General features: G+C 35.7%; 1 protein-coding gene across 4 annotated transcripts in view; it reads left to right on the top strand.

The window, feature by feature from the left end:
* The window catches only part of sorcs3b (sortilin related VPS10 domain containing receptor 3b), a 60,490-nt gene that overhangs the window by 9,261 nt on the left and 23,808 nt on the right, over window positions 1–27,421 (top strand). For 3 of the 4 annotated variants that reach the window (XM_058749278.1, XM_058749276.1, XM_058749279.1), the window contains exons 2-11: window positions 9,876–9,943; window positions 14,740–14,839; window positions 14,929–15,087; window positions 15,265–15,338; window positions 17,850–17,914; window positions 21,624–21,742; window positions 23,359–23,448; window positions 23,533–23,712; window positions 24,632–24,778; window positions 25,888–25,990. In XM_058749278.1, the coding sequence (XP_058605261.1) occupies window positions 9,876–9,943; window positions 14,740–14,839; window positions 14,929–15,087; window positions 15,265–15,338; window positions 17,850–17,914; window positions 21,624–21,742; window positions 23,359–23,448; window positions 23,533–23,712; window positions 24,632–24,778; window positions 25,888–25,990 (1,105 nt within the window). The remainder of the gene's footprint in view (window positions 1–9,875; window positions 9,944–14,739; window positions 14,840–14,928; window positions 15,088–15,264; window positions 15,339–17,849; window positions 17,915–21,623; window positions 21,743–23,358; window positions 23,449–23,532; window positions 23,713–24,631; window positions 24,779–25,887; window positions 25,991–27,421) is intronic. The other variant, XM_058749277.1, reaches the window with a different exon arrangement.

Raw genomic sequence — 27,421 nt, 5'->3', positions numbered from 1 at the left:
GGTTAGCTCATATCACATCAAACCGTGCAAATTATTATTATTGTTATACTTTATATAACTTGTTATACAAGATACAAATCTTGTGTAATCCCAGGCTATCGGAAGCACATTTAAAACTGGAAAAATGTAGTTATTTTATATGATTTATATAATTATATGATTTATATTATTATTAATCCATTACACACAAGCAATTTTAGTTTAACAGTTATTATAAATCATTTATTTTAAATTAATGTTAATATATACAGATTGTATATAATATAAATAAGCTGTAGAATCAATAGATAACGTTTTAAAAATGACTGTGACCTTACATGTTCAAGTCTCTATCACTGTATATTTCCAACTACATAAACTTAACAAGTTTAACTTGTGACTGCACTGATAAACCAAGATAATTTCTTTTATTTGTCCTCTTTCATGAACAAGTGCTTTTTTCATTGTAAATGCATTTAAATTCATCATATTCTTCAATCTCTTAACCATTAGCAAAACCTTTGACCTTTAACCAAGGCTCGTGATTGGCTGTTCACCAGTGATGTCACACATTCATGTGCACGTGCTCCACAAACTCAGGATCAAAGCCTGAGTTGACAAAGAAAGTTGATGATCAACATCATGGTACCAACAAAGCCGGATTGGAGTGGTTTGGTTTTGTCAACTTGAAACTAATCCTGTAACTCTGAATTTGTTCATCTACCATCATGGTACAGGCCCCTGGACAACTTTTTTATGTTTACAGATGTGACGTAATGACGCAGTGCCAAGCTCGAATTTCCCACGAAAACCTACCCATACCACTCAATTTAGAAAACATTATTATAAGCTTACTGTTGTGAATCGGGCTAAAGTAAGGCGATAGTTTTGAACACTGGCTGGTTATGTACTTGCTCAAATATTGATTTCGGATCATTTTTAACCAAAAAAGTTACGGACTGCAGCTTTAAGTTTAGTTAAGTTTAGGTATTGGGTAGGATTAGGGATGTAGAATATGCAGAATATAAGTACTAATAAACAGGCAATATGTTAATAATAGGCATGCTAATAAGCAACTAGTTAATAGTGAGAATTGATCCGTATAATGAACTGAAGTTAGTTGGCATGAAGTTGCAAAGTTACTTACAGTCAACAGGATTTCTAAAGGCGACCAATAAAATAAATTGGCACAGGGGAAATCAGTTCCCCTCAAATTTACAGTGGTGTAACACAGGTGTAGCTCATCACATTAATTATGTCATGTTCCACCAGAAAGTGTCCATATACTTTCTTCTTAATTTTGAATGATATATTTGCTTTAAATTAGAAATTTAGCAAACTTCTTTTTGTGGAATGTTTTGCCTATAATAAATGCAAAAAAATTAAAGTAATATTTTATATATTTTTTTCCTTCTTTTTAATATAAGACAGAAATATTGTAGAGGATAAAGTGTCCAAATATTTTTGGGGCCACTGTTTTTCTTAATAAAAATTGTGCTCAGTAATGATAAGATATGTGAAAGCGGCCATGTACCCTTCACATTCAAATATATGCAGACCAGTGACCTGTTTTTCCTTCCAATGGGATTCGCGGTGACGGATTTATTCATTATGAGCTGCTATCCACGCTTTGTCAGAGTACTGAATATTAATGAGCATGCAGATTAATTGTGGTTATTGTACACTTTCCCGGGATGTAGAGAGCAAGTGTCAGAAGTGACCTGGAGATGGGAGATGAGAGCATTTGTCATTGGTCTTTAGAGAGTGTGTGTGTGTGTGTGTGCGCGCGCGCTTGGCACTGATGTGTGTGTATGCCTGTGAATGTCTTTGAGACCTGTGTGTGTCCGTGTGTGTGTCTAATTATTGGTCTGTAGAGAGTCAGCTTGTCTCTCTGTCTTTTTAATTAAAGGCAGAGGCAGCGGAGGTCGAGTGGGTATCCAGACTCTAGAGAACCGCGGTGAAAGACATAGAGAAGAGCAAAGGAAGCCAGGGAACAAGAAACAAAGGAAGTCAGATCAAAATAAAATAGCATAACATAGAGGTCACACGAAATTTAGAGAGCAAGCTATTATAACCCAGTTCTGCCACAGAAAGGAAGTGACATCACAGAATCTGTGTTTACAGGGAGCAGAGATGCGTTCAGTCAAAGTTAAATCCCTTGAGTGTCTTTAATGTTAATGATGCAACCTTTTTTTTCAGGCTGACTCTTTATTTTGACTTTGTTCAGATGACAGCTCAGTTCAATCTATTTTTATCTCAATGGTGAAACTTTCTCTCATATTTCTAGCCCTTTAACCCAGTGACAGCTTGTGCTAATGTTCTGAAAAATAAATCTCCTCTAAAAGGCTACATCCTTTTAAAAATGACTAACACCTCTGTTTAACATTGTGTGGAGAAGGTCCATGAATATTTACTGCTTTATATGGGCCAATAATCTCACAGCAGGTTTTTCAGCTTATTATCTAATACTTTTAATCTATTTCTATTTTTTTATTTTATTTCAAAGACAAAAAACAAAGCTCTTCTCTTTTCTTCACATTTGTTTCTGTTCATTCATCACATGATGTGCTGCATCTTTCAGATTCTCCTCAACAGGCATTATAAAGTAAATGGTCCGTCTTTCTCTTTGCTTATTTTTTGTTGTTGTTTCAGTTAAATAAAATATTTTTTTTTTTGACAAACATTACATTTTGGCTCTGTTAAACTAGCTTACACAGCCAGGGGGTGCAGTTTCCTTTGATTTTCCATAAAATAAATAATTTCAGTTTAAAAAAAAATGCCAGTGGTCTGCAGTTAGGAGAATTATAATAATAAGATATGTTGTTAAGCTTGTAAAATATGAAAAGCTTATTTTAACCTTTAAGTAGCCAGTTAAAGTGGTTACCATTTATTATGCATTCACGGGTTCACTATTCATGTAAGTTCATTTTTATGTTTTAGTCACTAGAAAGTCTACAGTTTTTTGTAAACACTGAAGACAGCACCATCTACTTGTGTGGAGGTACAGCACTGGCTTTCTCCAGGTGAATAGTTGAGATCTGTATCTCATAGGGTTCTTTAGAGGTTTTAATGTCTTTGAGGCAACCTGGATTCACAGGACAGACAGTCCTCTTCTTATAGACAAAGAAACACTGAAAGCACATTGATTTTCTGAAGGAGAAAAGGCTCCTTTCTTTAAAGGTAGGATCTATTTACTGTTTTTTTTGACATACAGATACACCCATACATCAAATGTACACACCTGCTCCCTGAAGGCATGGCTGTTTATTCACTCCTGTGTAAAACATGCCTGACACCAGTGAAACTCAGCAGGACTAAAATTTGATTGTTTTAAGAAAATAATGATTTTATTTGCCTCACAGTTTTTAAAGAAAACTAAATTAGTCTGTTTAGTAATGCGCTTACAATGAAAGGGGTCGTTCTGCTAAAGTGTGAAGCAAGTGTTCTTAAAGAACTTACACTTATACAATTCATCATACAGTTTTTACATTTCTAATGTTCCGAATTAAATTCAAATGCTGTATGATTGCACAGATATAAGTATATAAGGGCATTTGTGTTTGCCTTTTGTAACCAAGGAATAAATCTCTGAAAAAATCTCCGAAAGTCCAAATTAATTTCTGTGGTAATCAACAGAATGTCACAGTTGTCCAAAATATTTCTTCAGGCGGAATATTTCTTTAGAGCACTTTTAACTGCATGTAATCATTACACGGGACGAGATAAAGCCCCATCAGGAAGACATGCACTCATTTATCATGTGTATGATAAGCTAAATTGTATACTTGTGAAGACCTTCCTCTGTTATTGTAAAAATATGTATTCCTACACCTTAACATTTTCAGATTTTAATTAAGATATTATTTGGTTATTTATGAACGTTTATTTCAATTGGGGTCATTCTCAAAATGTTGTTTTCTGGACATCTGTGACAACATTTTCAGAAAATAAAAAGTACAGCAAAACAAGTACCCAAAGTACTGGCTGATGACTTTATGATTTGTTTGTGTATGTATGTTGGCAGAAGCTCATGTGCCAGTGATTCGTCAGAAAAATGGAGCGTGGAACATGACTGGAGATTCAAGGAGTTTTGCAACCAGAAGTCTGGAATTCCTGCCCAGTTCTCTAAGCTGTAGAAAAGCTACAGAAAGAATCAAAATAAACAATAGAAAAAGTGAAAAAAGCACAAGCATTTTATATATAAACCCCAAAAAAAGAGGAGCTAAAAATATGCACAAGATAGCTAAGTTTGGTTACACGTAAAGATTTATATGCGTGTGTTTATGTATGCTTACATGAAGGTTTCTTTTTATATCATGCAGTAAAATAAACCTCCCAGCTGTTGGCAGTGTTATGAAGGCTGCTGCTCTCAGCAGAAACTTTATGCACTGTGTGTGTATGTGTGTTGCGTATGAATGTGTGCGCATATGTGCACCTGCTTACGCTCTAACCGGGGATCATCTCAGAGCATATGATGAGATGCGTATGAAGGTCATTTATATGCATGTATATTCTTATGCAGATGTGTACTTGAGGATTATGTTTAAGGAGCTGGATAATGTACAGAGTTTTTATTATGGCCCTGTGTGGCCCCCAGGCTTTCTGGTGAATAAACACAAAATAAGATCCAGAAGTGTGTGAAAATGATTGAAATTTTCAGTGAGGCAGAATCGAGCAATGCGATGATTTGTGGATGTTCCTAAGGCAAAGCAGCGAGCATTAATAAAACATAAATATGAATAAGTATTCTCCTTTTCTAGGTGTGTGTGTGTGTGAGAGCGCACATCTTTTGCTTATTTGACTGATGAGAAAACGACTCTCGCCCCAAAGCACAAACTCATTCTTGAAATTCATCTATTGTGTGTATTATCCCCATAAACTCTATTTCATGCTATGAGTGTCTGCATTTCAAATCACGCTGTGAGAACTCTGACTTACTTGAAAACACAAAATACAGAAAGGTAAATACTTTCATTTACCTTGATGGTTTATCATTAGAGTGTAAAGCGGTAAAATACCCTACAGCTCCAAATAAAGCACCGGACACAAACAAGCAAATATAGTACTACAAATGTATCTAAGATTTGATTACTACTGCTGAATTCATGATACTATGAATGCAAGCCTTCCATTCAACCTTCCATTTTTACCCTACCTCATTATACTATTCAGACATGCGAAGCATATGATAATACAGCTGTATTTTATTAAAATGAACCACTTTAAAAAATCAATTCTACTTTTTCATTCCGTCTCCTCCCTCTATTTTGTAACATATTTTAATGCCTTGAGGTTTATTGATTCATACGGCAGCGTCTAAACATGATACTCAGAGAGCACTAGAAGACAGATTGAGGAAGAAACGCTATAAAAGGGAATGAAAAGGGGGGGAAAATGGAAAAAGTGAGGAATGTTGGATTAATATTCCACACACTCCAAGCACACATCGAAACTGATTGTTTCAATTCCACTAGAGTTAAACTGATATATTATGCCCAGTCTGTTCATGATCACTGGATTTATGAGAGAATAAAGATTCCTCTGTCCTTTGTATTTTATTCAAATTGTGAGCATAAATTTCAGTTTGGGGCTAACTCAGGGGGTGTATTACAGTACACAGAAACAAATTAGTGCCAAAAACACTGAGATATGAGCTGTGAAGTCCACCAGAGAGAAACAAAAGTCACAATGTGCTGCGTGACTCCTTTGAGAGCACAATCACAATGAACGTGTTTCTCTGCTCACATAGAAACAGTATTGCAATGGAAAAGTTGGTGTTGTTCTGTAGAACGTTCAGTGCTTTACTCTGACTGCATTCTGCTGTTGGAATGCCAGTGGAACAATGAGCAGGTAGTTCCATTTCATTTCACCATTTTAATTGAATTCATCTGAGTGTTTGAAAACAAAGTCTCTGACCGAAAAACTGACACAGAACATATAGACTTTTTAATCACCTACCCGTGTTAATGTGATTTTGTTGTGTAGGGTTTCGGAAACAGTTTTAATTATGGCCTTCATCATTTGCAGTAAAATTACCACTTAAAATGGGTCTTCGTGTTTTCTTGATTGTTTGTGCTTGCAGTCCCAGATTGCTGCTGTTTGCTTTCAGGTACGAGCGTGGTTTTCTAGGTTATTTTTGCCTCGGACAAACCTGCTGGGGAATCATGAGCCTCTAGTCTGTTTTACTCTCCAATAGGGTTGATACCGGCACTAAAATAAAAAAGTAATTTGGCAAATATCGTTATTTGGCCCGCTGTTTAGCATAGTTTTGGCATTTCAAGTATTGTGACTTGAAGCATGAAAGTGAATGTGTTAATGTGTGAGATTCATTACATAACACATTTATCTTTTGACGTTTTTGACGTTACAGATGTTTCGTTCTATACTTTAAAAAAATAAATAAATCCAGATAGGACATCAAAGTCTAAAGTCATATGCACTTTTTGTATGGTGGGATTTGTCATCAAAGGTCAATAAATATTGTATTATTGCAAAAACATTACTTAAGACAATCAACAAAAAACATTTTTCATATAATTGTGTGTAAAATTGTTATATTATTTACTCATTGCAGCTTTGCATTGGTTTAGAATTTGCATTCCCTGTGCATTTTGAGAAACTGGAGAATTGTGCTTGAAAACTGTTGTAGAAATCTACTTTTTTCATAAGCATTGCAGTCACTAAATCCAACATATACACATTATTAAGTGTGTTAATGTGTTAGAAATGATGAGGTAATCATGAATTATTGACACTGGGTCTATCTGACAGTCCTACAGTAGTTTCATTTCATTTTGCCAGAGGCTGTTTATTAGTTGCTTAAGATGTTGATTCAGTTGAGGTGCCAGAGGCTGGCATTCTACTGAAGCCAAAATGTTGGTATTGATGCAACAATACTCCCCAGTTCAAGTTGGATTTAGTTAAGCCAAGAGAGGTATAATTTATGTTCTGTGGCTATAGGAAACTAAAGAACCCTTACAGGCCTTATTCTTCTCTTAGAAAAAAGACAGAATGCAACATTCTATAATGGCTTCTAAAGAAAAATGGAGGAAGTAAGACTTTCAGTCAACAAATTGATTTAAAATGTCAACCTGTCCCACTCCATATATTATTATTTTTTTTTTTAAAGTTATAGCTTAAAAGCTGAAGTTTACAAGTGTATCATGATTTCCCATGAGTGGATTTCAAAAGGCTTATGGTTCTCTTTGAGAATAGTCTTGAGTCTTCTTCAAAATGTCATGGTCCACAACAACATAAATAAAACAGAATAATTTTAGTAGGGTAGTCACTTGGAAAATAATAATCAATGGGAAAAAATTTATCAAACATTTTTGCCACTTATTTGTGCAAAAGGGCACTTACTGTATAGTTAGAACATTATTGCGAGAATTGGACAAACATGTATGTTTAATAAGAAGTATGCTTATTTTTTTCATGTTTTCTTTATTTATTTGGGGGGTAAACATGCAGACTGCAGACCTCTAATGAGTTTATAGCAATATGGCAAAATATGTTAAATGTGCTTAGAGTACTTCTCTTTTATTAGTTTCTAAAAGCATCATCAAATTAGCCAGAGTCTTTAATAAATAAGCATGCAGTGTTGCAATTTTGCAGAAATTTGTAAAGGTTTCTGTGGAATTCTGCAGGCACAGATGCTGTACTGATATACTTATGATTAAAAAGACTAATAAAATAAAGCATTGTTATTCAAGCCACTGGGTACATATTACTTTGGCTAAATGGAAATGACTTAAACAGAATCGTACTGAATATGGCTGAAACACATAGTGTACATTAAAGTTTGAATATTCTGAATTATTAAATTATAGTTTAATGTAATCATATATTTAATTACATTCTAACATTGTGGCCACAGAATAAAGGTTCAGTAGACACTGTTTATGTCATTTTAACGTTGGAAAAAAACTTAAAGGCAAAAGCTTGTTATTCATATTGCACGTGCCTTTTTTTTACTACGTACACCTGATGTCTTTTTGTGTAATATGAAAATATACACACTTTTAATCAATCCTACTGTTTTTTAATGCTCCTAGGCAGCAGAGTAGACGTCCAGTTTGGGAGAAAAAAAAAAAAGGTTCCTAAAGTGATGTCTTGCTGTTTCGGTCTCAAAAGCTGTAAAAAATATTGTCAGCTTCCTCTGGAAGACACATCAGCTATGTTCGTAGTACTATACCATCTGTTTTTACTCCGGTTATTGTTTTTGATTTCACTGCTACTTGTTGTCACTGTCAAGAGAGCAGCCTTCGGTTGATACTGATTGGTCTTAGCAGGAGTTGTTTCCATGGTATCACGCAGAGCACAACAAAATGGCCATACACAGCACTATAAGCTGCAATTTAGATAATCATATTTCATGAGCAAATGCAATAAAGTAAATGAAACAGATATGGGAATTATGGAAATGGAAATGTTCGGTTGTAGGATTCGGCGTGTAATACGGATTTTATGACATACCGGCTCTAGCTGAAAAAGACAGGAGTGTTGAGTCTTCAACAGTGTTGACATGTTTCGCATGTAATGAAACATTTATTTCAGAGAGAACAAAAGGTAGAGGAACAAAAAGATGAATGTAATGGCGAAGCTTTTTCGTGTATTTGAGGTTAGAAGAATAAAGCGACTGAACAGACCTCAGCGTATTGACTGTAATATGACAGTAAGTCATTCATGTTTAAACTGAATCTGATCTTAGCTTGAACATGAACTGATCAAACCCACCATTCATATGCAAATGTAATTAAATCTGCATAGCATCCCTGCACATATTATTGACCTCATAGAAACGGACAATAGAAACCTCGACTTTGATATTAATATTCATTTTCAGCCCCATGGACTCTCCATGGTCTCTCTCTCTCTTTGGCTCTTTCAGGAGATGTAATTAGTTCCAGTATCATGGTGGTTTCGCTGGTTCAGGAAGCTGAGCGAGTTTGACTGGGGTCCTGCTCTTTCAGATATGCTGTATTTGGATATGCTAATAGTTTGTCCTCCTCTGATTGGTTAATTAACCTCAGATGAAAACGTCCCGTCACAGGTGGGGCCGTGAGGAGTGAAGGTTGCGCACACATGCATACGCAAACACAGGACCCGGTATAGTGGCGTTAGTAAAGTCACAGACTGCCGATAGGCTGGAATAGGTTTTCCTATAACGGCTGTGTTTACATCCGCATCCGTTTTGTGAATTATTACTTGATTTTCTTTTAGGTTAATGACAATGCTCCTGTTGACTGAACTCTCATTAGGGAACAATCATGGAGTGTGAAATGAAATATTGGACCTTTTAGACTAATATTCATTAGTGTGTGGACGCGATACTGAAGACTGTGTTCTCACACAGACACGGTCGCAAAGGGACCACTTACTGTCTGCTTTTGATTCAAAGTCTCTTTCTATCCCATTCTTTTTTTGTGGTAAAAACTCACAGTGTAAAGACAGATGCTCGTTTGTTCACTGTTGTGTGTGTGTGTGTGTGTGTGTGTGTGTGCTCAGAATGTTTTGTCAGGTGGGAAGAGCAAAACATTTTACCTGCCACATTTCAGCGTGACATTTGACAGCTTGAGCGTGTTTGTGTTTTAGCGTATGTGTGTACAGCGTCATGTGTTTTTTTTCTCTCTCTCTCTTTCTCTCTCTCTCTTGTCTTCCTCTGATCATCATTACCTCCATCAGGCTGTCCTGGCTCTGAGTGCATTGCCTCTTATTCTGCTGTCATCTCAAGATAATAAAATTCACACCTGATATTTACTCTCATCCATCACTGCGAGGCTGGCTGACAGACATTTTATCATTTAGCGTAGCACATTAAGAGCGCTGTAGCTGGGGAAATGTGTAAATGGAGATTGCTGGGTGATTTGTTAAATGTCTGCGTGTTTTTCTTTTAGGTGATCCTGATTTTGACAAAACTGTTCGACTTTAACCTGGGAACCGTGACGGAGAGTTCGCTATGGAGGTAAATCTACTTCTGTGAATGGAAACTGAGTTTATTCAGTTATTTGAGCATGAGTGCTCTGGCACCCCTTGTGAAAACGAAGTACTCTTGTTTTAAAAAGAGAACTTATAGGGTTACCATATGCCCTCTTTTTCCCGGACATGTCCTGTTTGGAATTTCTAAATTGTCTGAAGTGTCTGGGATTTGCCTATTGTTTTGAAACTTGCTGAAAGTAATGACAGAAAAGTAGTTTGACCAATTGTGTGCAGACATTGTACATAATTGACCAATCAGGGTGGGATGATAATTGCATGATAACTGCAATTCAGTGAAAATGTATTATAGTTTTAATTTATATTAGATGCAATTAGTTTAACTTAAAGTGCTTTTTTGAAGGTTGGATTTAAGTCTGTTTTTATATGAAATTTCAAAATTACTCCTATTGTTTTCGAAATATGGTTAAAGTCTACTGCTGAAAGTAATGACACACATTTACGGTAAGTTAAAATATACATTTATGTAATTTCTATTGAAACTTGTTTAGCGTGTATTTGTAATTGCACATTTGTAATGATGAAGTTGCAATTTAGTATGTACTTTATTAACTTTAAATGTAATATCAAATAAGGAACAGTTTTAATTATTAAAATTTACTTTAAAACGTTTAATTTTACATTATTACAGTACGCTTTTTAAAAGTGTACAAAAGTGTATTAAGAAACTTTTTTACTATTAAGATTTGAAGCACACTACTTCTTTTTCACAAGGGGCAGATCATCATAAATTCATGTAAATACAGAATGCTCTGTTGTACGCCTTCTGTATGTAAAGTTTGCCGTTCCTCATGGGTGTGTGTTAAGGACTCTATATTTTTTACTCAGTATTTTATAGTGAGAGTACAGGGACCGTTTTCTAACAGTGCTAGGAAAAGGGCAGGGACATAAAGCTTGCATTCTTCCATAAACAAACTGGTGTGAACCTTCTAACTGCTGCAGCATTGCTGAACCAGCCTGAATGAGATGATCTGATAACGCTGTGGTATTAGTATTACGCTTCCAGCCCATTACAAATCAACACACATTCGTACATTAGCCACAAGTGCGTTAGTGGCAAGTACAGCTGACTATATGAATGGCAAAGATCTGGGATGAAATTCTGCTCGGAAGCACTTTCACTGACCACTGCTGATATGCCCCTGGGTGAAGTACTTAATCCCTGTCTTCTCCTGGGACGCGCTGTACCATGACCCGACTCTCTCTCTGTCTCTCTCTCTCTCTCTGTCATAGTGCATAGACAATGGAAAGAAAAGAATTGCAAGGTAGCTGTGTAAGCCAGGCTTGTACATAGAGAAAGAAAGCACTGACTGTACATTCTGTCACCTTACTTTTTGAATATTTTCCCCCATTAATTTCGACTTCACATCACACAGAACAATCATTTACTGATTTATAAACCCTCACTATTCACAAAACATTTTTACAAGTTGCTGAGAAGCTCGTCGTACTTTAGTATGCTTTTTTAAGTTTCAGATTAGACTGCTGCGGTGCATTTCTCTCTGGCTGTCTGAAAGGGTCTGTTTAAAAATTCCCCACTCAACTGGGGCGTTTCTCACTTGAGCATTTCCAAACTATTTTATCCATTAAAATGGCTCCCAGTGAAATCTACAGTTCACTGCGATTTAAAGTACCTTTAATTAAATTTAAAAACCCTAGACCCTCAATTTTTTTAATGGCTAACTGGTTCTGTCTGAACTAGTATAGCCCCTTTACTTTTATGCTTCTGTACTGTTCAAACCTGCAATGGAATTGGGGCTTCAAAGATGCTGAATTTACTTTTTTTTTGTCCTTAATTTAATTTAAATATTAATAATTAAAGTTTTTGGGACAAAACCAAAATTATTAGTGCTTTATTTAAATCAGCCTAATAATACAACATAACCACCTCTCTGCACCTTAAATTTAATTACTTTATTTATGATAGTTTTTATGTGCTTGATTTTTCCACTTATTAAAATTGTGATTTACACAAAAACTCTATAAATAATACCTGGATGTAAATGGAATTGCACTAAAGAGTAATTGTAGCCACAAGCACAACGTGATCATCATCATCAGTGCAGCTGATAGTTGGATGGACTTTTGTTCATTTTAATTAAAAGAATAATGAAAACAATGTTGCAATAATTAAACGTTTTGGGAGATATGTAATATGACATCATCCTTTATCAACATGCCATCACTGCAAACACGCGCATAGACACAAACGCTCACACACACATACACACTGCAATCACCTTGAAGGAAGGCTTTGTTTAATTTCTTTTTGGCTGCAAGCCCTGATGAGATTTCCTCTCCTGGTGTGTGTCACTCAGAGAGGGAGGTGAGCTGGGGGGTTTACAGAGAGAAAAAACAGAAAGCCATTATCAAACTTCCACAAACAGAAACGGCATAAACAGGAAATGAGGAAAAGGAAAGTGGAGGAATGGGAGAAGAGGAGGAACAAAGAGAGAGCGAATGGAAGAAAGAGAGAGAGAGATAGACAGTAGCGGGGGGAGGGATGTGGCATCGTGTTATTAAAAGAGGTGAATGTTAAAGCTCAGCTTGCAGGCTGTAGTAAATGATGTCGGTAATAACAGTATGAATGATTAATGAATGTTGCTGTTGGCGGGATGAAAGGAGGAAAAAAATGAAGACAAATCACGGCTCATTCAGAGGAGCTAGTTAATCACACTCTCCTGTGTTTTAAAATAAAGATACACGCTCTTAAAAAGTATCCAGCCTGCCCATGCGATTGTTAAATCACACACACGTACCCAGGCGTATTTGTCCTGAGAGGAGGAGTAATGTCCTCTTGAGTACAGTGCAGATCTGCTGGAGGAGAGGGAGAGAGAGAGCGAGAGGGAAGCTTGACCGGACCAGAAACGTCAGAGGAGCTTTTTAGGGCAGGCACTCAGCACTGTTCGAGGGCGCTTAGAGAACCATCTTCCTCTTCACCTGTGCCGCTACAGCTTACACAACCCAAATAACCTCAACAGCTCTGAACGGCCACGTAATTGTATCCGATGGTAAAAGTGTCAGAGTATGAGCACTCTCAGCGCATTCAGAGAAGAGCACTCGAGGAGATAATGCTTCAGACGACACATACACATGTGCTTCTCCAGCAACTGTCTGGCCTAAAACCATTAGCGTTATTATACTTGTAAGAGTTCAGCAGACTCTCCTGTCTGCTGTCGTACCTGCTGGAGAAGAGACTGTGTTAATGAGTTCCGATGGAACGGAGACGTGCGCATACACAACAGCTTCAGTTAATTACGCCAATGACTTCTGAAAATCTCAGCTTCGCTGCAGATGTGGCGCGCCGTGCTCCTGACACGTCGAGTTATAGAGCTTGCGTGGGGGATTCGGGTTCTAACATGGCCCGTGATGTTTCCTGTCACCTTTTATTGTGCCTGTCTAATAAAAAGGCAAAAGCCTGTGTCCACATGTCCATGTTATTTTGAGTTTTTGTACTAACCAGCCGTGATGGCAACAAGGGACACGCAACAAGACATTCTGGTTGTTTGGTTTCTGTCCTTCTGAGTGGCAGTTTGTGAAATCGAGCTGGTCCAAAATCCTGATCCACACAGCTGTATATTTTAACATGTTCTTAAAGGCTCTTTTGTTGCTTTTGCCCTTTCAGTGAGGACAGAAAAATCACATAATGCAGGAAACTCTCTTGTTTCACTCTCCGGTTAGGACAAGCTGAATGGCTTAATCCTCAGCTCTTCTTTTGTGTTTTCACTTTGCTTTCTTTGAAATCAAATGTCTGTGTGGGTCAGTGACACACGAGTCTCAGTCTTAAAAGTAAGGAAAATCTAAAGATATGTTTCAGTTGCCTAGAAATACTCTTTATATTGCTTTCATATTGTTTTGAAAAACTTCTACAACATTTAAGAAATGTTTCAGTTTGATGACTCATGCAGTGCAATCATCAAGTAACATTTTTCTTGAACATGTTTCTTGAATAACAAAAGTTGAATTTGTTATTAACACTTTACAAAAAGATCCCGTCAGTCTCATCAACTAACATTCAAGGGAAAGTTCACCCAAAAATGAAAATTCTGTCATTAATTACTCACCCTCATGACTTTTCAAACCCGTAAGACCTTCGCTCATCTTCGGAACACAAATTAAAATATTTTTGATGAAATCCGAGAGCTTTCTGACTATGCATAGGCAGCAACGCAACTGACACGTTAAAAGCCCAGAAAGGTAGTAAGGACATCGTTAAAATACTCCATGAGACATCAGTGTTTCAACCATAATGTTATGAAGCCATGAGAATACTTTTTGTGTGCAAAGAAAACAAAAATAATGTCAGAAAGCTCTCAGATTTCATCCAAAGTATCTTAATTTGTGTTCTGAAGATGAACAAAGTTCTTACGGGTTTGGAATGACATGAGGGTGAGTAATTAATGACAGAATTTTCATTTTTGGTTGAACTATCGCTTTAAATAATAATAAGCAATACATTTGTTACAGTATTTATTAATCTTTGTAAACTTCACTTAATAAAAATACAGCTTTTCATTGTTGGTTCATGTTAGCTAAGTTCCATTAAATAATATTAACAGATACGACTTTTAAAAATGTGTCAATAAATGTTGAAATTAGCATTAACTAAGATTAATAAATGATTTAGAAATATTTTTTCTTTGTAAGTTCATGTTAACTAATGCAGGTAACCAATATTAACAAATGTAAAGTGTTTCCATATTTTAAATAAATTAACAGATAAAATATGGGCATCACATCAGTGACCTTTGTATGTATTTGTAGGTCAGTAGATTTTGGGACGACATATGAGAAGCTGACAGATAAAGTGATGATCAGAACGATGCTGAGCTATCTGTACGTCTGTCCAACCAATAAGAGGAAGGTGAGTTTGTTCAAATGCATCAGAGATACAGACGTATAAAACTGTCAGATAGAAAATATCAAGCTAATATAATTCTTCCTCTTCCTCAGATCCTGATTTTATCTGATCCAGAGGTGGAGAGTAGTTTACTTATCAGTTCTGATGAAGGAGCCACTTTTCAAAAGTTCAATATTAACTTCTATATCATGAGTCTTCTGTTTCACCCTACTCAGGAGAATTGGATACTGGCCTATAGCCATGATCAGAGGGTACACACACACACACACACACACACACACACACTTGCACAGCCTCAAGAGGTTCTACTTCTACTGAACAATTAAAAGCACATAATGTGGATAATTAAGTGTGAGCAAGATAATTACCTTTGTTGGCTGCAGTTAGGGATCTTACAGTGAATGTGTCTATTTCTCCTTTGGCTGCAGCTTTATAGCTCGGTGGACTTCGGTAAAAAGTGGATTCTTGTTCATGAGAGAGTTACTCCGGGGCGATTCTACTGGTACGACACACACACACACACATACACACACACACACAGAGACGGAGTAATTTTTTTTTACTGATCATCAATCTCATATAACACGCCTACAGTGCAATTTCACACTGAAAATTAATCTGACTGCAAGAATATACCTGCATGCGCACACACACTATCACAGACTGAAAATTAATCCAATATTAAACCCACTCTCTACATCCAAAACACTGACAATGATAAACTTACATACACACACTTTGTATGTCTCTTTCCCTTCTCTCTTTCTCTATCTACCTCCATCTATCTCACTGTCATGTCACTTCTCTCTCCCCTGTGCTTCATATTAGCGTATGTGTGGAATTTTGATCAGGTTTTATATTTTAATCCCATCAGTGTGAGTTTGTGTGTTTGTGTGAGGTGTAGTCAAAATAACTGGTTGCCTGTCACATGCTCGATGAGCTGTGGAGACAACCAACAACATGTCTTCACCCCTGGGTTTAACATGCACACACACATTTCTCTACATCCTTTCAAAAATATACACAATACATCTTTTCTTTGCTGCTTTGTACTGCGACACACACACATATACTGTTCTGATTGCGTTTATGTCTCTGAAGCCCTGCTGTGTCAGGTTTGGTGACTACAGAAAGGGGAAAATGGAAAAGTTTAACCTCAGACTATAATGGGTCTCGGTATCAGACTGGGTTTGAGAGGAATGTTTAACCCCCGCTTCAGTTATTCAAGTCTGAGTTTTACGTCTGAATGGGATTGAGAGAGACGTTGAACCTCAGACAGATAATTGAAAGAGGAGTTATTTTCATACTGAGATTTTGAGAAGTGCTTTAATCTTAGACTGGGACTCTGACTGAGGTTATTGAAGGTGTTTAAAAGTAGTATTATTTCTGTAAAACTTTCAATAAGGTTTGATTTGTTAATCTTGATTAATGTCAATTTTATATACTAAAACATTTTTGACATATCAGGTTCAAGTAAATTACATTTATAAATTCTATCATCTGTATTAATAAATGCTGTAAAAAGGTTATTTCATTATACCTAATGCTTTAACTGATGAATTAAACCTTGTTGTAAAATGTAAGAGGTAAGGTAAGAAATTGCATTTAAGCACACGCTGCTGTTCAAATGTTAAAAATACAGTAAAATTAGTAATATTGTAAAATGTTATTACAAAAAACTGTTTTCTATTTTAATGTATTTTAAAATGTGATTTATTCCTGTGATGCACAACTGAATTTTCAGCATCATTACTCCAGTTTTTCTTCAGAAATCATTCTAATATGCTGATTTGGTGCTCAAGAAACATTTTTTTTTTTTTAGGATTCATTGATGAATAAAAAGTTTATTTAAAATATATTTTTTCTAATATTATAAATGTCTAAACTGGCACTTTTGATCAATTTAACGCATCCCTTCATTAAAATAAAAGTTTGAATTTCTTTAAAAAAAAATTATAATCTCAAAAAAAAATCTCAAATTTTAAATGGTAGTGTACATACAGTAATGCTGCATCGTAGTTGAACAAATTGGTTTTACTTTCATCAGGAACTCATTGCAGCTGATATATCTCAATGTCTGTCAGTGATGGACCACTTCCAAATCAGTCTGACACTTGAGATTGAGGCTACGACTTTATCTTTAATTCCATTGCCTGCCAACTTGAGGAGCCGGGACTTCTGCAGTTTGCAGCTGACCATAGAAATGCTGAGCAGCATGCTGTTTTCAAATCGATATTACGTGAAAACGTTTATGTTGAGATGACAAGAAAATTACATTGTGATCTCAAGAAAACAACCTTTCAAGGGGTTTTAATGTCACACTGGAACTGATAGAGAAGTTTAGAAGAAGGGGTTTAATATCAGACATGCAATAAGAGGGATGTTCAAATTCAGATTGAGATTAATATTAATCTGAGAGTGAGACTGTAAATGGGATTTAATATCAAACCTGTAGAGGTGGAATATCAGATTTTTACTGAAAGGTTTAATTTTGGATTGTAAGATATCAGATTGTGACTGTGTTCAAACTGTCTCAGAAGAAAATATGGATAACAAAAGACAAGACGTAAAGATGATTAAAAATCTCAGAAAGAGGATATGATGGCGAGTGTGTATGTGCGTCACAGGTGAAAATAGGTAAGAAATGAAAGTGTGTATGCGATGGAAAATGGTTTGTGGGAGCGAGCTGTGTTTTTGTGTGTGTGTGTGTGTGTGTGTGTGTGTGTGTTTGATTAATTGCTATCAGAGCAACAATAAGGATTCACTGGAGACAGACTGTCTCCTACTGGAGCAGTGGAATTATGCTGTCCATCACTTACCCCTCCATCCTTCCCCTCTCCTCTTCCATCACTCCATCACTCTCATGCTATTACCGTACTCATCCGTCCGTCCCCTGCTGGCACCTCCTTCTCTTTCCTTCCTTCTTCATCTCCTCTCCACTGGAGCCCTTCCTGATTGTTTTCCTCTCTTCTGTTCTTTTTTGTTTTCTGTCTTTTTCTTTTTTCATTTTCAGGGCGCTGAGTGGTCTGGATAAAGAGGCAGATTTGGTGCACATCGAGGCTCGAACTGACAGTGGACGTTAGTCTCTTTCTTTTCCTTTTTTTGCCCTTCAAATCCTGTCTTTCTTTCTTCTGCTTTTTCTCTCTTCCTCCCCTCCTAGCACTCTTGCCCTGTCTTTCTTACTTTCTCCCCAACCTCCTATGCTTTATTTTTTTCCTGTGTCGCAGTGAAAAATGAACAGATGAATTGTGGACAACAGTAAATTCAATAGTAAATGGTTCTGGCTTCATTCTGGCAGACTGTTGCGCTTGTGTTTTATCCTTGTGGGACAGTGTTGTGCATTAAACTCTATTGATATGAGCCTGACACAACACAACAGGCCCTAAGCTACGGACAGTCTAACAACAGCAATACATTTAAATGTGTTATGAGTGATGCAGTGGTTACACCAAACTAAATTTGAAGCACGGGGAAATGGAGAAGGTGGCAAAAGCTTCTTTAGTTTTCAGGCGGTAATAATCAAACCTCTTCTAAAAGGGTTTGAACCAGTTCTTTCAGTCCATTCTATTTAATAGGCAATCTTATCTGTCCATGCCTTCACAGTAGAGCAGGCATGTGGAATCAGAGTTGGGCAAAATTCTGAATTGAAGAATTGGCTCCTTTTCAATTCATGAGCTGCAAATTGGCCACGCCCTGAAGGAAGCTGAATTGGAATGACAGGAAAAGGAATTTAGTGAGCTGCACTTCAAAGACATTCACACAGGCAGGGGTGTTGCTAGACCCTTTTTACAGTAAAATATCACTGTTCCCCTGTAAAATATTATTGATAAATCCTCATGTCATATGTGTTTTCTATCAGCGGATAGAATCAGAGCTAGTGATGCTAGTGATCTAATTAGTAGGGATGCATGGTATTATCGGACTGATATCGGAATCGGCCGATAATGGCTTTAAATATAAATATCGGCATCGGCCCGATGTGAAAAATTATGCCGATAACTCAGATGTGCTCAGGGTGTACTAGTGATTAGATCACATCAGCAGTGTGGCTCATTCTTGAAGCAAAGTTTTGTCTGAATGATGATTAGATTGAGTGTCATGGATCGCTGCATTTAATCTGTGAAAGCACTTACAGAATGATGCATTCTGTGTTTGATTAGCGTAAACAGTAATAGCACGTGCGGCAGCAGAGACAGCATCCCCCGGGTCCTAACGCCCGTTCGGTAAGGAGTTTTAATCTGTAGGGGGCGCTGTTGGCCTACTTCTAATTAAATTAAAAGTAAAATAGCCTACACAAATAACATTTAAACTGTGTTTCTGATTAAATAAAGTAGATATTGATGTCATAAAATTATGAGTATGTTTTGATTTAAAGGTTAGAAGTTATAGCTTACATAAAAAAAATCACAAACATGACACTTGTATATTAAATAATTTTATATATACTGATTTATTCATTAATGTGTAATAAGTTTTATTTTTTAAACAAATCATAAGCTCTAAAAGATCTTCCGAATTTTTACAACTCTCTTGCTTTAGACCATCAACAAATGTTAAATCTTAAAATAAAATGTTAACAAGAATGCAGCGATTGATATATAGTTTATTTATAGTTATTTTCAAAGCTTCAATGTACTGTCAAAAAACCTTCATTATTGTTTATTTAATTCTAACAAATAAGTTCTTGTTTAAAAACTAACCAAAATTAAAAATAATTTTGCTTATTATTTCTGCACAGGAGAGACTTAGTGTTGTTTCCAAACAAAAGGAAATATATCGATATCGGCCAAAATGAGTTGAAAAAGATCGATATATCGGATATCGGCAAAAATCCAATATCGTGCATCCCTACTAATTAGTCAAATGGGTTTGCAAAAAGGACAGAAACGGTTTGTGATTCAGTTTGATTCATTCAAACCGTTCATTCACGTACTGCAGTGGTTTCTCACACTGAAACAATAATGAGATATTTCATAAGATACAAAACAAAAGAGCGCTGGATATTTACCTACAATTGATTATAGAAAACAAATTTTGCTTTTCAATAACGTAGCAGCTCTTTATTGTGTTTGCAGCTTGTAAACAACTCTGTAGAGCAGATAAAGACAATTTATATCCTTTTATGTCCAAAACAGTTTTTAAAATAATAATTATATATATATATATATATATATATATATATATATATATATATATAGTGATCCAGTACTGATGAAGGGCTAGAAACTACCCTGCATTCTGGGAATTGAAGTGTTCTTCCACTCCAATTTACTGAAAATGATAAAGCTTTTAAACTTTCAAATGGCTTTCAAAAGACAAGTCAAACTTTTTTTTTTCTAGTTCCAAATTACACTTGAATTCTTTGAATTTCCATTCATTATAATTCCGCTTCCATAGATCATGCATTCTTTAGAGGCTCTTTTTTTAGTGTTATTACAAACCAAATGGTCTTCTAATTTATTGTAGGCTACTGGAAAAGTTGGTGATAAGAATGTGATGAGAAATGCAGCACAAAAAACAGGGACTTTTAAATTAAATTTTGCAAACTTTACATGAGATGCATTGAGTTGCATTGTTATATCAGTCACATGATACAGATAGTTCAAAAAATCAAACTGAGAAATGTTTAATCACACATTCCTTTTTAACCAGTAAAAGTAGAGCGTGCTATCAAGCCCAAACAGGTGCAGGTGCTAACAGGTGCTATCAAGCCCAAAAATAACCAAAGGCACCTTAAAAGTAGTCCAGATAATTGTGCAATAGCTTTCTATGAGACTAAAATATCAACCAAAGTCATTAGACTTGTAGTGTTTATTCAAAGTTAATTATTCTTAAAAGTTATTCTTTAAATTCTTCCACTTCAAACCTCTGCATAGATAATAAAATCACCATAGACTAGTGACTATACATTTGACATACACAAAAAAAACTGAAATAATATTTTCTCTTATTTACAACAAGCTAGATAATAAAATCACACTAGACTAGAGGCTATACATTTGACATACACAACAAATCTTATTTGTTCATGGTGCATATTCAATATTAAAACAATAAAGGCACTGAGACATCAGTGTCTTTTAATCAAACATGACATGCTGCGTTGGAAAGTAAAAGTGCAACTGATTTGAGAGATATTTTGAGATGAAATTTTATGTAAACTGTCCTAAGTCCTAAAGTTGTCAGTGATGGTGTTTGTTGATAATAGAATATTGATGTTCAAGTAGAGATTTGAAATGGATTTTTAAGTTATTAAACTTTATGAACATTGTAAACATCAGTAAGAAACATCTAAACCAAGTATCCATTAATGTCATGTAAAAAGAACCCCTTCCTTAAAACTGATCTGAAAACATAAAAAAATAGGTCTAAAATGAAAGATATTATATCTCCTACTCTTCATTTTGTTCAGAGATACCTGAAACAAATAAAAAGGTTATTCCTAATCTGTTGTTTCTTTGTTGGGCTCTTATTTTCTTTCGGTCTTTGTTTTCTCCCTTCTGTCTTTCTCTGTACTTTTACTCCCACCCCCTCTTTCTCTCCCTTCTGAGTGAGGATGGATAGCTAGTAGAGAGACTGATAATGGAGAGCACTGATTAATTTGGCTAGACATAGAAATGTGTGGGAAGTTTGTGTGTAAGTTCTAGATTGTGTTTGTTGTGTGGGTGTGTGTGTGCCAGCGAGAGTGAGAGAGATATTGATCATCTGTTTTTTGTTTGGTGTAGATCAAGGCGTTCTTGTGCACAAGCGTATCCTGTGTTGATAAATCTGTGTGTGTGTCTCACAGAAATGCAGTATATTACCTGCCGAGCACAAAAGTGTTCGGAGGAGGGTAGGCAGTATCCATTCAGCGGCCGAATTGACACCAACTCACTTGTGGTGCAGGACCAATACATCTTCTTACAGGTACAAATGTGTGTGCGTTTCATAAAGTGCATAAGCGCTTGTGATTTAGATTAGTGTGGGAGATACCAAAAAAGTGTGTGCGTGTGTGTGTGTGTGTGTGTCAAGATAATCTCTGTCTGACTCTTTTTATAGCCCTCCTTTTATCTCTGTCAGTGGCGTGTAAGTGAGTGATAACCATTGAAACCAGCCTCTCCATCTTTAACAGCGGGCCAGGGGAGGACAGGACACGGTTTTGAGTGAGAATCCGAAACCTGGACCCTCCTCTGTCAATACAAGCGACTTTCTTTTGACTTTTGTAGCTTGAAGCTGTTGGATTTGAGTTGACAGAGAATAATGAGATTATTGATTCAAAAAGCGCAGGAACAAGAGACTGTCTGACACCCCACACCTCTCGCAGGAAAAACACAGTGTAGCACCATCCTCACCCTATAAAAGTGGACACACACACACACACACACTGCCTCATTCTTTGGACATCCAAGCTCTATTGACACTGGATCAATCGAAGGAATTAGAGCTTTAATGTACTATGTTTACAACCTAATAGCTACAATCTGCTTGATAAGAGTGTGTACAACATGTGCGTGTGTGTGGGTCAGGTCTTGCCAATGTTCAATATATTTACATTGCGCTTTAAAAGTTCGATTTCAGTCTGACCAAAACAATAGATTGCAACCAAAATGCTTTTTTGGGGGGATTTTTGCGAAGTCGGACTGAGAGAACTAGATAATGTGATTGCATCTTGGCTTCATTCAACATGTGTACATGTTAATCAGATTATAATTGGTCGATATGGAATTAATTCTTCAAAAATTTTGATTAAGCATTGTGTACTTAATACAAAATTCCCCTTTCCCCCTGACAATACTATAGCAGGATTATAAGTGTGCAATGTATATTGCACCCCACAAGGATAGTATAATCTGAAATAAAATAAAATGGAAGGGATGTTGATACAATACTGGAAACTTCAATACAATTGCTTGAAATATTGATATTTATTACAATTATAACGATACCCCAGGGAAAAATTGCAACAAAAATGTGATCATTATTTATATATATCAACTGAAACTTAGTTGTTTAGAAAGTTTCCAAAAGTTGAGATTACTCAGGCCAAATACATTTTAAATGCATTATTATTTTCTTTTATTATTACTATTTTTCTTCTTCTTCTTCATCATCTTCTTATAATATTATTATTATTATTATTAATATAATTATATTACTATTGCAATTCTATTAATTGAACTATAATAAAAATTATATATATTACTTTGCACTTGTAAAATCACAGACACAGAATTTTGACAGAAAACTGTATTTTTTGGTGAATTTTCAGTGTTTCATTACTAATCTAGTGAAATGCTATAATTATCTGTCCACAAAAATTATGTGAATGGCGTACAGTGTGTTCCCAGATTCTCACAGCAATGCAGAGATGGAGGTCACTGCATTTAGTGAACCCAGCCGCTCTGAGATGCTGAAACAGTGGATCATGAGCAATGGAAAGCCTCTATAATAGACAAGCAAACATGAGTTCTGATTGGTGTGAAGTGCTGATCTGTTGTAAATTCTTGTAACTGTGCTTTCTCTGACTTATGTGTGTGTATCAGTTAACCACAGCAGGAAGAACTACATACTTTGTGTCCTATCAGCGAGGGCCCTTCAGGACCATACAGCTCCCTAAATACTGTCTACCCAAAGTAAGATACATGACACAGCACTAGCTGTCACAAATAAGTTGTCAGATGAAATGCATGTGGCTCTAACAGCTGTTCTCCGTGCAGGACATGCACATTGTCAGTACAGATGAGGGGCAAGTGCTGGCAGCAGTGCAGGAGTGGAACGAAAATGACACCTACAGTCTGTACATCTCTGACACACCTGGAGTCTACTTCACTCGCTCGCTCCCAAACCTCCGTACCTCCCGAGGCCTCGCAGGAAACCTCATTGTGGATGTCTACAAGGTCTGCAAATATGATTGAATGGCCTGATGGTGCTCGCCAATTAAGTTTAAGAAGTCGACCATCTTGAATGTACACAAATACATGTTGTGTGCAATTAGGAAAACTTCAGTAATTAGCATGGCTTTCTCCAGGAATTTTTGAAAGTAGAACAGGGAACAGTGCAATGCAGCACAAAACAGCAGTGTTTGAAGTTATGCCATTAAACACTAAGAATACAAAGAGAAGAAGAAAATCTGATAATGAGAACGACTGAAAACATCCAGAAAGTGAAGTGTAAGCAAAAATGCAAAGAGAAATGAGGCTTATCTGCAATAATGTAGAACCTGATATCCTTTCGTTCTCCTTTTCATCGCTTCAAAGAACACATATCTGTAATTGTAAAAAAAAAAAATAATAATAAAAGTACTGATAATATTTTTATTATAATAATCTTACTAACAGTAATAATCTAAGAATAAGCTATATTAAACTAAGAATATTATTATTATATAGAATATACAAAATAATAATAATAAATAAAATAAGTACATTTTAATAATAATAACAATAGTAACAAATAATAAAACATAATTAAATAATTATTATTAATAATAAAATAACAACAATAACCATAAGAATAATGTACAGATTTATTATTATTATTATTATTATTATTATATTTCTATAATTGTTATAAAATAATAATTTAGCAGAACACAAACTAATATATGTAATTAAAAACTGATAATATTTTTATTATGATAATCTGTATAATTTTAGTAATAATAATAATAATAATAATAATGATACATTAGTAAATAATCAATAATAAATGAATGATAAATAATAATAAATTATTATTTTACTATTATTATATTATGAAGTCACAAAAACAAGGAAATCCAAGTATTTGAGTTCAGATCACTTTTGTCTTGTAAAGGTGGCGGGTGTCAGTGGACTGATCATAGCCAATAAGAAAGAAGACGCACAGATGAGAACATATATCACCTACAACAAAGGCCAGACATGGAGCTTACTACAACCTCCGACAAAAGACACCACAGGACATGACATCAACTGCAACCTGGTGAGAGCCACTGGAATTAACTCAACCAGATATATATTTCCTACTAATCATGAGGACATTGCCAAAAAGGCATAGATCACCAACATCAAAGTAGGTGAAATACTATTTAACATAAAACAGCTATTAATAACGTTGATCCTATTACAGTGACACACCCACTTCAAGCACAGCCACGCCCACTTTTCTTGATGACAAGCACTCCATCAGATCCAGTCACACCAACTATTCATTACATTACACTCAGACACACCTACTTAACTATGGTCAGATGAAAACAAGACATTACAGTGTTGACACGCTTTTCGTTTGATGCATTTTTACAGTGGAGCCCTGCAGAGAGGAACTCCTTTAGTCTCACAGTGAAATGAGGGTGAACTGCCAGCTACCACACAATAGCTCTGAATTCAGTGCTTTCTGATGGTTTGATTAAGACACAGTACCTTCTCGGTATCTTTGTAATGACTTTCACTGATGTTTTACACTGTTCTGGAAGATTGGTGATTTCAATTAAGACATACATTGAACAACTGGAGTCCATTTATCAGCAGATCTCAGAAAGTCTTAATTACTTTTTTTCTGCTGCACCAAAAGACAGTGGGTTCAGTGTTTGCACACGTGTTGTCATTCTTTAGAAAGACAAGATAAAACAAGGTTTTTTTGTTCCAGTCCTTGTGCTTTGGGTATTTTAGGACTTATTACCAACTTTAAACAACCGCTGGTACAAGAATTCAGACGCTTGTACTCACAGAACAAAAGTTTGCCGCTTACTTGCATATGCAATTAGTTTTGAATCACTAGGTGGTTGATTGCATTTAACTGTACTGATTTTTGACACTGTATTGACACTGAATTCTAATTGCAATAATTACATTATGATATTCTGAGGCTCTGAAATCAAAGATTTGATTTTTCATGTACAAAAAAAATGGGTCACACTAATTGAAGGGATACTAAAAATACGGACAAAAGCCGAGGAGATAAAAAAAGCGGATTCATTTGCACGGCTTTTGAAAGATGATGTTACAGTCGGTCGATGCAGAGGAGATTATGTAGATAGATGTAAATATATTGAAATATAATTTAATACTGTGTAATGTTCTAATTTTCAGCCGTCGTGCTCCCTGCACCTTCACCTGCAGATGTCTGAAAACCCCTACACGCCTGACACCATCTCCACCAAACACTCCGCTCCAGGGATTATAGTGGCCACAGGTGTGTGTGTGTGTGTGTGTGTGTGTGTAGCTGTGCCACTTCTTTATTGTTTTTATGCTTGTGGCGTCTTGAGTCTCCCAGGAGTTTCTGATAAATTAGAGTGAAGAATGGATATAAATGTGCATGCTTTTAAATGCAGATAGAGTTTGAGTGGCCAAATCACGGCTTTCAAGTTATTACATCTTTGTGTTTTTCAGCTGCAGAGTTTGGCATGATTGGAACAAAAACTCATTTCACTCTGTTCTTTTGCTTGTCAGACTCATTATAAAGTTATCTTCAAAACTCAAGCCCAAATAGCTTCCTGCATGAGACTAGATAGATGCACGCTCAAAAAGTTAGCCATGCAGAGCACGCAGAAAATATGACCGGTGTCTTCCACATTCATAATTGCCTGTCATGTCCGACAGCTGTTCCGCAATCGCTTTCCCATGCTCAGAGTGTATAAATATGGGATTTGAAAAATATGTTTTTTTTGTCGCTGACAGCAGCTTTACCAAACGTTCTTCATCAGGCATCATGATGATTGTGGTCTTTGAGGGGCACTCGTACACACAAGACAGTGTGCACCAGGAATTTATCAGGAAATCATAGATTATAGATTTAAAATTATACTGCTGTGCCGTGGCAAAATATAACTACACAATTGTGTTAACCTAAATTACTTAAATTAGGTCTCGTAGACCAGGGATTTTCATATAAATGAATGTATTAATAGAAATCCAAGAACTCTCTATGGGGGCTGCAAAGGGGGCACAAAATATTATTATTATTTTTTTTTCAATTAAAATATTAATGAAATACATCATTTTTATATTCAACAAAGTTTATAATTTTGTCATTTCATTTTGCTGTCTAAAGACTGGTCCGAAATCTGATATATCTAGCAATTGTTTTATAATTTTCTATTAAAGGACTCGTGAACTATTCTGTTCTTTTTTTTTTTTTGAAAAAAATGTTTATTTCAAATATGCTGTAAAATTTATATTTTTTTAAAGACAGTTTGCTTTGGTACAGTGACAGTATAAAAGCAAATTATATTTAACCCTTGTATGGTGTTTGGGTCTGTGGGACCCGTTTTCACTTTTTATCAAAAGAAAAATTATACTATTAATTATTTTTTTCAAACTCCAACTCATTGGCCTTGGCTCATTTTCTGTGAAGAACATTTATCAGATCAAATTTTACAAACACTAGCTGTGTAACAAAAATATGAACACCACACAAGGGTTAAACAGCTACTGATGGAAACAATTTCCATGTGTTTTTTTTTTTTTTTCAAATTAAATGTGTGATTGAAATCCAATAGTTTGCCTTTGTAGTGCATATACTTAACAGCACATACTTCTTTTTCATTGTCTTTTTTTACCTGCTGGGATTATTTTCTGTTTGATTCTATTGTAATAAACTGTGATAGAATCAAATCTCATCCAC

The sequence above is a fragment of the Onychostoma macrolepis genome, chromosome 17 (assembly GCF_012432095.1).
Source record: "Onychostoma macrolepis isolate SWU-2019 chromosome 17, ASM1243209v1, whole genome shotgun sequence".
Classification (NCBI taxonomy): Eukaryota; Metazoa; Chordata; class Actinopteri; order Cypriniformes; family Cyprinidae; genus Onychostoma; species Onychostoma macrolepis.
This window is presented reverse-complemented; position numbering and strand designations above follow the sequence as displayed.